General features: G+C 52.1%; 1 protein-coding gene across 1 annotated transcript; it reads right to left on the reverse strand.

The window, feature by feature from the left end:
• Positions 1 to 233: 233 nt before the first annotated feature.
• On the reverse strand, positions 234 to 6,077 carry KCNG1 (potassium voltage-gated channel modifier subfamily G member 1). Its single transcript, XM_016214408.2, has 2 exons — positions 5,285 to 6,077; positions 234 to 1,261 (listed from the first exon to the last, which is right to left on the reverse strand). Exons 1-2 carry the CDS (start codon positions 6,053 to 6,055, stop codon positions 491 to 493), a joined length of 1,542 nt encoding a protein of 513 aa, XP_016069894.2. The 5' UTR covers positions 6,056 to 6,077; the 3' UTR covers positions 234 to 490.
• Positions 6,078 to 12,256: the final 6,179 nt, after the last annotated feature.

Here is a 12,256-nt window from a genome sequence, read left to right on the forward strand (position 1 = left end):
CTGGCTGGCCCTGCTGGGAAGTACACGTGCCTTTCTTAAGAGCCCACGGAAGGCGTCCTCTCCTCCCGGGTTTCTCTAACTGCATAGGATCCACAGTAAAGACAGACACGCGGCTGCAGCCGTTTGCATTTTTTTCTCGAGCAGACCCATAAAGCAAGGCTTTGCTGGGCACGGGATTTACATGGCAGGAGGAACAAGCCACCTCTTATCGAGGGAAACAGGCTCGAGGGCTGGGGCGGGCAGGGGGACCGTCGCGGCTGTGTGCTGGGCTCAGGACCAGCTCCGCTGGCCGAGGAGGGCAGGGACCCATCTGTGATGTTGTGAACATCCCCCCTGGGGCGTGGACTGGGTCGTTCCTCGGCCAAGGCCATGTTCAGGATCAGCACGTGCCTCTGAAGGCTTCTGCAGTGAGGGCAATAGCTCAAGCCGCAGAGGGCAGGCAGGGCTGGGGGCCTGGTGGTGGCGGCGGGGGCGGGAGTGTCCTCGGGGCTCAGTTCTTGTCTCTGGTGTCTGAGGAGGCACTTCCAAACAAGATGTCGCTGTCCTGGGACATGCCGCTCAGCTGCGACTTGGTTTTGATGAGGAACTGGGCCCTCCGGAACATGACCCGCTCCTGCTCCTGCTTGAGCTCCAGGTAGGAGCGGGAGAAGGTGTGGAAGATGGAGGTCACGGGGAAGGCCATGAGGAGGATGCCGCTCAGGATGCTGCTGAGCGCCACCACCTGGCCCGGCGTGCTCCTGGGGACCATGTCGCCGTAGCCCACAGTTGTCATGGTGATGACAGCCCACCAGTAGCAGGCGGGGATGCTGGTGAACTCCTGGCTATTGGCCATCTCGTTCTCGATGACATAGAGGAGGGGAGCAAAGAGTGCGATGGCCACGCAGAGGAAGAGCAGCAGGAGCCCGAATTCACGGGTGCAGCGGCGGGCCGTGAGTCCCAGCGTCTGCAGGCCCAGGGAGTGGCGGGCCAGGCGCATGACATACAGGATGCGCAGCGCCCGCAGGACCCGCAGCACCAGCCCCACCTTGTCCAGGTAGCTGTTGCCTGCGCCCGGCTTGCGGCGGCCCGAGGCGGCACCGTCCACCAGCAGCGTGATGTAATAGGGCAGGATGGCCACCAGGTCGATGAGGGTCAGCGGGCTCCGCAGGAAGGTGAACTTGCTGGGCGCCTGGATGAACCGCAGGAGGAACTCGAGGGAGAACCAGCCCACACACACCGACTCCACGATGAAGACGTTGTGGCACATCTGGGAGCACTGGCCCTGGGAGAGGGGAGAGTCCCCGGAGAGGTCAGCGGTCCCGCCAGCAAGGAGTACCAAGTCTGCCCTGCGCGGGGTGCTGTGCCACCTGGATGGAAGGTGGTCTGGGCACTGCCACCCTGCCTCTCTGTGTTGTATGGCCCTGGGGCTGCTCTCTAGTTACGCTAACTCCCTGGGCAATCGCTAGGGCTTGAGGTGTCACCTTGATGCTGACTCTCTCTCTCTCCAGCCCAGGCCTCACCCCTGAACTTTAGATCCCAGATGGGCTGGGCTGCCTCCTTGATGTCACCCCTGGGGTGTTTGATGGGATTCGCTAACCTCTCATGTCCCAAACTGGCTCCTGATTCCTTTTAAAATTTATTTTTATTGAGGTATAGTTAACATATAACATTGTGTAAGTTTCAGGTGTCTACGTGCTGATTTGACACATCCACATATTGCGGCATGGCTACTACCGTAGAGCTGACCTCTATCACACAACATAAATATCATTTCTTTTTCTGGTGGGGACAATTAAGATCTAGTTTTTTTACAGAGCTGTACACTTGGAACCTGTATAATTTTTATTAACCAATGTCACCCCAGTAAATTCAATAAAAATTTTAAAAGGTCTAGTTTCTTTGGGATCCTGATTTCACTGCCTGTTGTTCCCCTTATTAGCAAGCAGCGATCTCACCTTTCCTGTTTGGCTCAGGACAAGAGACTTGGCCTCACCTCGACACCTCCCAAGTAATCCTCAGCAAATCTCATTGGCTCTTTATTTAAAATGATTCCAGAACCAAACCACTTCTCACTATTTCCACTGCTCCAACCCTGGTCTAGCCACCATCCTCTCTCACCTGGACAGACGTCGGCAACCCGTCCCAGGGATCCCTCATTCCTACGATCCGTTTTGCACAAATAGCAAGTGGGACCTGAGCACGTGAGTCAGATCCTGGCCCTCCTTGCTCGGCACCCTCCATGACTCAGAGGGATGGCACATGTGTCCCAGGACATAAGTGGCCGGCTGCCACCTCTCCCACTTCCTCTCCCTCACCCACCCTGCTTGCCTGCTTCAGCTCCTCGGGCCTCCTCACTGTCCCCCCAACAGCCCAGGCTCACCCCCAGCCTGGCCTTGACTTTCTCTCCCCGACACTCACATGGCTTTGCTTCAGTATCACCTTCCCAGGGAGGCCTTTGTGACCCCATTTAAAAATCACCCCTTCCCTTTGTCCTGCACCCTGATTCCCCTTATCCTGCTCCATTTTTTTCATAGTGCTTACTATCCTTTAATATGCTTTATAAGTTACTTATTTATCATGTTTATTGTCTATCTCTGCCCCCTGCCCCCTACTCCCTGTCCCGACAGACTGTATCCCCACAGAATGGGGCAGTTTGTTCACCTGTAAAGGCCCTGCTTCTGCAGGTGATCAACTCATATTTGTTACTGGGATGGATGGAAGAGCACTGGACTGGCATTCAGACGGGTGCCAACTCGAGGCCAGGTGGGCAAAGGAAATGGGGGAGGTGAGCCATTCGGGGTGGAGGCTGCCGAGAGCTTGCCATCACATACCACCCCGTCCTTGATCGCTGCCCCTGACTCAGTAATTCAGGCTCGAGACAGCCTCATGGAAGCTTTCAGGAAAAGGTAGAAATCTGAAGTTTTACACTAAATCTAGTAGATTTTAAATGTTGTGATAATTTAGTACAAAGAAAACACTCAGTCGGCCTCTCAAACACATCTGCATGCTGGACTTGGCAGGCGGGCTGCCAGCCAGACTCTCCGGAATATAACTGGACGGCTGTGGACCTCAAGTTCAAAGGGGCCTTTTGGCAGAGAGGAAGGTACTGGTGGTTCTAGCCTGGGGCACCTTGTGGTCCCTGGCCACAGCTGGGCCCCTCGAGTCCTGCTCAAATAGTGCTTTCTATAGAATTACATCAGAGATGAACTAATACTTGGCGGGACTCTCAGGCCTCTGGGATGGGAAGCTCACAAGAGCTTTCTCAGTTTGTGTCTCACACTTATGGTCATGGGGGTGTCACTGTCCTCCCCTACTGGACTTGAAGTTCCTTGAAGCTGGAAGCCTCGTCCTGGTCACCCTGCCTCCCCTGTGTTGCCTGAATTCAGTAGACACTCAACTGTGTGCTCAAGGAGGAACTGAGCCAGTGAACCCCACTGGTTCCCAAAAGGAAGTCAAAGAATAATATTGTCACCGAATTATGAAAAAGGCTGAGTACTATTTTTAAAAAAGTATCAGAAGTTGAATAAAACAATGGCTTTATTCTTTATTTTCCTGATGAAATCAGGGTCACATATGTTGGAGCTAAAATGAAATGTACATTAATCTAAGTACAGGTACTTCCAGACAGCTCTCAAATGATGAGCATTTTCTCTGCCGTTTTTTGTTTTGTTTTGGCTGGTGAAAAAACTGAGACACAGAGAGGTTAAGTAACTTGCCTACAGATACACAGCCAGAGTGGGGGAAATACGATTTAAATTCAGGCTGTCTGGCTCTAATCCCACCCTCTTCATTACTTCCCCTTATGCTTATCAATAGTTAATTTAATGGTCAAGTGCTGTTGGCTTAACACTTGTTTTTAAAATTCAACATATAAAAAAGTGCCAGAAACCCTTTCTAGGTTATAAATACAAAAGTATTACTACTTCTTCCATAATGTATTTATGTGGAAAGACCCTCATGTGGTAAAAGCTCTAATGTTCCATCAGGGGGTCCATGCAGGGTACACAGCCAGTGCTCAATAAATGCTGGCTGGCACGATATTTATGTTTAGTTCATACCACCATACCCACTTCTCCAATGCTTATACAATTTGTACCTGTCTAAACCTTTTGGTCTGTCTTGAAGCTTGCTCCCAGAAACCCTATGGGTGGGGAAGGGGTCCCAACTCAAAGGCCTGAGGGTCTCACACAGAAGGAGGCTGAACTGGGGAGCAGATGTCCCCTGGACTCAGCTCCCACCGAGAGCTGCTATGTGGGATGGCTGCTGTGTGGGATGGCCGGCCAGGAGGCCCAACCACATAGATTTTTAACAGGAGCTGGAGTCTGAATTTTTAAACAAAAAATACCTTACTTTTAAATGCTGGGGACCAAGTCAAAATTTTGGGAAGCACAGTGTGGGCCAACAACCCACTTTTGTGGGGCTACATTGGGACTCCGGCTCCATGTGGAACCCATAGTTCTACATTTAAATACATAGAAGTTGGACTAGTCAGACCTGGGTCTATTAGCTGCACTGCCTCAGTGTCTTCATTGTCCAGTGGGTGAGAGATACCCCCCCAGCAGGGTTGCTGGAAGAATCAATGACAAGACTGGATTCTGGCAGGGCTACAGCCCTGCCCCTGGTTGCTATGAACTGCCTGCTAAGCTGTAGCCCTGAAAATTGAGGACACACCCCAGCCAGGATCTGGAATAAACACTTTGCATGCATTGTCTTATTTAACACAGAGAAATGCTCACTATTTGAAGACACGTGCACGCACACTTACCTATCGCAAAAATTCTATTCTGAACCCAGAAAATGTTACTGGGTTATTTTTCTACAAGGGAATTAGGAAGGTTGAGAAAGGACTTAAATTAGTGAAATAAATGTTGATGATATATGTCATGCGCTTAGCTCAGGGCCAGGCACATCATAAATCCACATCATCCACGTATTCACTCATTCATTCACTCACTCACTCACTCACTCACTCACTCACTCATTCATTCATTCAGCTGAGAGGGCCGAGTGCCTTGCGGTGCTGGACACTGCTCTGGACACTGGGGCGCAGGGTCTAGGCCAGGACAGGCACGGAGCTCATCTCTCAATGTGAAGGTGGACAGCAGCATGTAAGCACGACGTCAGGAGGGGCGGGGGATGCTACTCAGCCAGCACGGTCAGGGAAGGCCTCCTGGAGGAGGTGACTGCGCGCTGTGAAGCATGCGGGCTTCTGAGAGGAGGCGGCCTGGCAGACAGCTTTGTGCCCGGGCCTGAGGGACCGTCCCTCCCGCAGGGAGCCTCCCCGCACGCGGCCGTGGGCTCTTACCTGCTCTTCCTCCTCCCTCAAGCTGGGCAAGGTGCTGATGGAGAGATTGACGGCCGTGATGGTGACGAAGAGCACCGACAGGCAGGCAAACACCTTGCCCGGCAGCCCCGAGTGCGGCCTCTCCACCATGTCCCGCAGCCTCCGCATGCAGGGTCCCAGGTGGCCCTCGCCCTCCGCCTGGCCCTCGCTGTCCTGGCTGTCGCTGTCCAGCGGGCCCTCCTCCTCCTCGCGCTCGGCCATCTCGGCGAACTCCTCCATCTTCTGCAGGTAGCGGCGCTTGCAGCAGCCGTCCAGGTGGTCCTCGGCGATGCCCCAGTAGAGCAGCTCCTCCTGGAAGGACAGGGCGCACATCTCGCGCAGCAGCCGCAGCTTGCCCGCCCGCAGGAAGGTCAGGATGGTGCCGAAGGCCCCCGGGTTGCGGTCGAAGAAGAACTCGTTGCAGGTGACATCGTAGTCGTCGCACACGTTGAGGATGTCGTCGAAGTTGGTGCAGGCCTTGAGCTGGCCCAGGCGCGTCATCGGGAACTCCTCCAGCGTGGTCCAGGGCAGCGAGTACTTGATGCCGCCCACGTTGATGATGATGCGCCGGCGGCGGTCCCCGGGCAGGCCTCCCTGGCGGGGCTCGTCCTGCGGCCGCAGCTGCTGGGCCCTGCGGTAGAAGACGCCCTTGAGGGACTGGCTCTGCGGGAAGGCCGGGTGGGAGGAGGCATCCGAGGTGCAGCTCAGGGCGCTGTAGTCGTAATCAGAGTTGTCTCCCGGTAAGAGGGTCATTTTGGGTCTTCACATCCCTCTCGGGCCTGGGGGGAAGAAGGGAGGAAAGACCCTCAGTGGCCCCCCGAGTCTCAGCTGACAATGCTGACCCTGCAGATACCTGCCGTTATGGACCGGACTGTGCCCATCCAATTCACAGGGAGAAGCCCTAACCGGCAATGGGACCATATGCAGAGGTGGGGCCGTGACTAGGTTTAGATGTCATGAGGGTGGGGTCCTCATGGTGGGATTAGTGCCCTTATAAGGAGGAAAGACACCAGAGCCCTCGCCTTCCACCCTGTGAGGGCACAGTAAAGGGCACCATCTACAAGCCAGGAAGAGAGTCCTCATCAGAACCCCACCAGGCTGGCACCCTGATCCCAGACCACCCCCCCCAGAGCTGTGAGCAATAGGTGTCTGTCTGTGAGCCACCCAGCTCAGGTGTTTTGTTATAGCAGCCCAAGCTGACTAAAACATTCACTTAAGAGTGAAAATTGCAACACCACCCTTCGGCATCCCCTAAATGTTCCAGTTCCTCCACATCCAGCGCATCTATAAATACACCACGCGCTGCTGTGTGCCGGGCACTGCCTTAGCACTGGTGATTCACAGCCACACATGAAATCAGACAGGGTCCCACACCCCGCAGAGCTGACGTCCCACTGGACTGTCAGGCCACCTCTGTACTATTATTTACTTAACATTGCATTGTACCTTAGCGCCAACTTTTTGTATTTATTTAGCTTGGAAAGGTAGTTTAGTGTAGAACAGTGGTTCTCAACAAAGGCCAATTTTGTCCCCAAGGAGATACGTGGCAACATCTGGAGGCATTTTTGATTGTCACGTCTGTCTGGTGGATGCTACTGGCATAATACATCAGGGCCAAAGATGCTTCTAAAATTCCTACAATGCACAGGCCAGACCCCACGAGGGAATTATGTTGTCCCCAAGGTCCACAGTGCCAAGGAAAGGCCCTGGTGTTGTGGTTATAAGCATAGACTCTGGAGCCTTATCGCCCGGGCAAGTTACTCACCCTTCATGAGCTTTAATGTCCTCATCTGTGAAATGGGTATAACCATATGACCTACTTCATAGAATTACCAAGACAATTCAATGAATTATGCACATAAGAATGCTTAATACAGTACCTGGCACATAGGAGGTATGCAATAATTATTATTACTATTTGTATTTATCTTAAAGGGATATCACTCCCATAAGTGGAAAACCTATATCATTTGTCATCAATAAGAGGTAATGTCCAAAGAAATGCACAATTATGGCAGAGTGCCATGTTCATTCACGAATCAGCAAAAGTCCTCTTGAGGATACAGGAGTGAACAAGGACAGGTATGCTTGCTCCTCCAGGAAGCCTTCCTGGGCTTTTCCAGCTAAATCGAGCTCCCTCTGGCCCCACTTCACGGTGCATTTAACTTCACTGTACTTATCCCCCAGTTTTAGAATTATCTGTATGCAAACCTGACTCCTTTATTAGACTCCCTGCTCCCTGGGGGGAGAATTGTACTTGACTCATCTCTTAATCCCTGTGCCCAGCAGCATCAGAGCTTAAAGAAGCGCTTGCTAAATGAGTACATTTCCTGCTGGTGAGGCAACATGTTGAGGGCACTTCTGAGAAACTGAGGTCAAAACACCAGCTTACGTAGACTCCTTCCTTCCCAACCCTCAAAGTTAGAATGAGATTGCTTACTCATCCATAGCTCAAGGGCCGAATTTGGCTCACAAATATTTTGCCTGGCCTGGAGAAAATTTTGAAAAATGAGAAATTTCATGTAAAAATTTATCTTCTTGGTTTTTCTTGAAAACCAGACTGTCTGGCAACATTTGGCCTAAGTTCCAGCTGAGAAATGACTGTCTCCTTTAGGCAGGGTACGCATGCTGTCATCCACCGCAGTCCCCACCTCTCCCTGTTGTCTTCCTGACACCCACTCTACTTCACTCATGTACGTTTCCTTCCTGGCTCCTGTAGGCATTTGAGTTGGAGACCCTCAGATAGCAACAGAGCTCTCCAAAATTAAGCCAATCCACAGAAAAGTAGTAAGAGTCCAATACTTTGCTTTTTAAAAGTGCTGTCCCTCCCCCAGACCCAGTCTCCCCTAAGAGCACATGGTACCAGCAAAATTCATCAGTTCCACATGGAAACCCATTTCCAGTACCTGAGTGTCGATCTGTACTCTGGACATGTTCAAGGAAACCACACACACACACACACACACACACACACACCCCTACACCTGTTTGGATGAGAAACAGTGTTTAATAGGCACCAAGGGGGGGGGGTTTCCACATTGGAAAGGGGAACTTTCCTAACAGGAATCTTCCTACAAAAGCAAATCATTGCTCATTTATCTTTGGGGAAAGCTAGTTTCTCAGACTGTCAGGCTGAGACTAGGTTTTGGAAAACTAGGGTATACTTGTGTTTGAAATAAAAATGATTTGACTTTAGAATGTTGAGGATGCTTTTAACTTTACTTAAAATTGGAACCCATCTCCTCCAGCAAAGTCAGGACACCCTCCCCCCAAGCAGGAGTGACAGGAGTCCCTTTAGGCACTTCAGTGATAATCATCGTCAGCTCTGCTGCTGCATCTTTGACACCAAAGACAAGAGGAAAAATGACGTTGTTTTTTGAAAATGATGGTGGAGGCCGAGGAACGTTCCTCTGATCCTGCAAGCTCCGAGTGCGGCTGTGAACCCCCATGGCTGTAATCCCCTCTGCTCTTGGGGAATTTCTTCTTCCAAGCCCCCCGGCTCTCCCTCCAGCACGAAGCTTCCCCAGTGAGCGATTCCTCCTTTCTCTCTCTCATGACTCACGTTGGTTGTAAGTTAAAGCCTCAGCATCCTGCATGGAAAGTTATCCTGTCTCAGGAGATGGTTTAGGATGGAAAAGAGGGAAAAAGCGAACTTCGTTTAGGCCGCTTGTACCCGGAGGGCCAGACACCTGAATTTGCTAAAGAAGGAATGGGCACACTTCTCCTTGCACCCAGTCAGTTGTGTATGGGGGGGGGGGGGTGGCTCCACGTGCTCTAGACTCCAGTGTCTCCAGTGAAGGTCATAAATCAAACAGGCCCCGAAGTCCTGCTTCTGGAAAAGTAACACCACGTCTCACTCAGCCTGACACCCTTGCAAAAATCTGGTCCTTAAAAATTTCTCTGCCGTGTTGGGTCTGCCACTTGGAGAGCATGATTGATGAGAGTGATTTTACCTCTGAGGGTCTATGGATGCCAGCTGGAGGGACAACATGCTGATCACCCCAAGTCAGGGAAGCAGAAGAGCCCACTGGCTCTGAAGTCAGGAGACCTGGACAACGCCAGTCACTGTGTCTGTCGGGGTGGGGTTGGAGGGGCGGACAAGGGAGATGTGGGAGATGCAGATGGTGGCCTCCTGGAGATGGTACAGGAATTAGAAGCAACAAACTAGATGTAGATTTAGCAACACATTTAGGTCTTAAAAACATGGTGCCGAGTGGAAAAAGAAACAGAAGCTTATAGCGCTATGCTATTTATGTAAATGAACACATACAACATTATATATTTTACGAAGACTCATGTACACAGGGATCTGTATCAACCATGGGAAGGTGCCTGGAGGGGAGGAAAGGGGGACAAGCATGGGGACTGGGGGCTGCAATGAAGAGGCCAATGAACAACAAGGCCCAGCACAGGCCAAGGATGAGAGTGAAGTAAAGACCGTGAACACAACGCTGGGCTTTAATCCGGGTTAAAAAAGGGAGGGAAAAGGAAGAACACAAGGACAACCAAGCCGCCGGCTTCCGAATCGGCCTGGCGCTCAGTGGATAGGTTCCCCGGCCTCTCCCCAGACCTTCTCAACCAGAAGGCCTGCGGGGGGTACCCAGGAGTGGGCGCTTGGACAGGTTCCCTTAGGAAGTCTCACATATGCTCAAGAGAGAAAGAGAAGGTACCATGAATGCCCAGAGGACCCCAGGGGCAGGGGATATAAGAGCTGCTCTGGGCTTTGGAGGGGGGCCCCTTGCCCGGCCTCTCAGTGTCCCTGGGGTTCTGGAAGGCTCTGTGGGTCCCACACTTGGGGAGCTTTCATTGGAGAAGTGGAACCGTCTGCATGAAAGGAAAACCTTCTGCATTGGGAATGCCTTGCTCGGCTCCCCAGTATGAGCCAGCAGGTCCGCTGACACTCCCAGGCTCTCTCTTCCGTCCTCTTGGGAAAAAGGCGCAGTTCACAAGCAATGACTGAGGGCTGAGTACACATTTCCAAAGACAAACGGTAATTCAGACCATAAGGAGTTCTGAGTGGCAGCCCCACCACGAGGCCGCTCTGTGGCCAGGGTCTGACTCCGGGTGGGAGTGCACAGCCTGGTGGGGGTAGGAGGGGGGAGCAGGAAGGGACTCTGCTCTTCCATCCTATGCCATCCTCAGGGACAGGAGCTCTCTGTCCCTCTCGTAAGTGGGAGGGGGGCTGCAGAGAGGCCTAAGCAGTCATAGCGCTGTAACAGCAGCAATCACAGCCTCCCCTAATTGCACACCAAGTGCCCGGAACTGTGTAAGAACCTTAATTGTGTGAGCCACACTCTCCCCTAAGAGGTAGGCTTTACCGTCACCATCACCATTTTGCAGATGAGGAAACTGAGGCTTCGAGAAGTGGAAACTCAGAGCTCTGAGGATAAGTGATGAAGCCAAAATCAAACTAGGTCTGTGGGCCTCCAAACCCAACCTCTCCGACTCTGCATTTTTCCTGCCTCCCCAGAGGTATTTTGGAGTGGGAGCCAGAGTTCCTTTTTTCTGGGGTGCGTGTCTCCACCACCTGGGTCTCTCGTCTCTGTTTTCTTCAGACAAGCTCTTGGATGGTCTTTAAGGGTGAGGAGAAGCAGGCAATTGCTTGTGGCAGGGGAAACATCTTTATTCCTATTGTGCATTTGCACCAGAGCAGAGTAAGAAATCAACAAAACGCCTGCTTTTGTCAAATTCTGAGTTGCCGTTTCGGCCTCCGGGCAGCAGCTCTCCTGTGGCACCAGCCAGGGGTGAGGTGGGGCCTCTGTCTCACCATTTACTAGCTGTGTACCCCTAAGCAAATGGCCTCACCTCTCTGTGCCTGAGCATCCTCAGCTGTAAACAGGGGTAGTCATTGTACCGGCCGTGTAAGCGCTTGCAGCTTATGTGCTTGCTAGTATGGCTTTTGTGCCGCAAGCTCAACCCCATCCCTCCCCTGGCATTTCCTTTCTTCCAGGAGGAACGTGAGACAGAAAGCACCTTCCAGAGGCTGGACTTCAGTGCTGGCTCTCCCTCTCACCTGGCACTGAAGTCAAGCTACTCACATGGCCAAGCCTCAGTTTCCCCATCTGTAACATAAAATGATGAGACACACCCCCATGGTAGGCAAAATAATGGTCCCCCAAAATGTCCCCACCCTCATCCTGGAACCTGAGAATATGTGACCTTATCTGTGCCAAAAGAGATTTTTGCCGGTGTGATTAAATGCAGGATCCTCAGATGGGGAGAAGATCCGGATGGTCTCAGATTGTCTGGTGGGCCTTGTGTAATCACAAGGGTATTCACAGAGGGAGGGAGGAGGGTCAGAGTCAGAGATGTGATGATGGAAGTGGAGGTTGGGGTGATGTGGGGCTGGGAGCCAAGGATGCAGGCAGCTTCCAGGAGCTGGAAAAGGCAAAGAAATGGATTCTCCCCCAGAAGGAGCACAGCCCTGCACACCCCTTGATTTTAGCCCAGAGACCCATTTTGAATTACTGATCTCCCCAAACTGGAAGACAATAAATCTGTTGCTTTAAGCCACTAAATGGGTGGTAATATGTGGCAGTAGTGAACTAACACAGCCTCCAAGGCAACTTCCTAAAAGAAAAGCATTTCTTCCCCGAGCTCCTGGGGCGTTGGTTCCTTCTCACACCATGATTCTCAACCTGTTTCATTCCCTAAGTCCAAGCAGGTGTCAGGGGACCCACTGATCTCTCCATGCTGCTCTTCCCCTGCGGGTGCAGCTCCCTCCGTCAGGGTTAGGGCTGCTGGCCGAGATGACTCAGACTTGGGTGATGCTGCATTAATCTCCAATTAAAGCGTTAATCAAAATGGCCAGATCCTGGCATGCTGAATCTCTCCGTGAGATGCTGTACCCATGTGGAGAATCTTTCCTAGCTGCCTGCCGTCCGTCCACCCTCATTATAATCTAACCAGGCTGGGCCTCTGTCTGGCTTCTTTTGAGCTGGGACGAAGTTCCTG

Source organism: Miniopterus natalensis, chromosome 7, assembly GCF_054644295.1.
Source record: "Miniopterus natalensis isolate mMinNat1 chromosome 7, mMinNat1.hap1, whole genome shotgun sequence".
NCBI lineage: Eukaryota > Metazoa > Chordata > Mammalia > Chiroptera > Miniopteridae > Miniopterus > Miniopterus natalensis.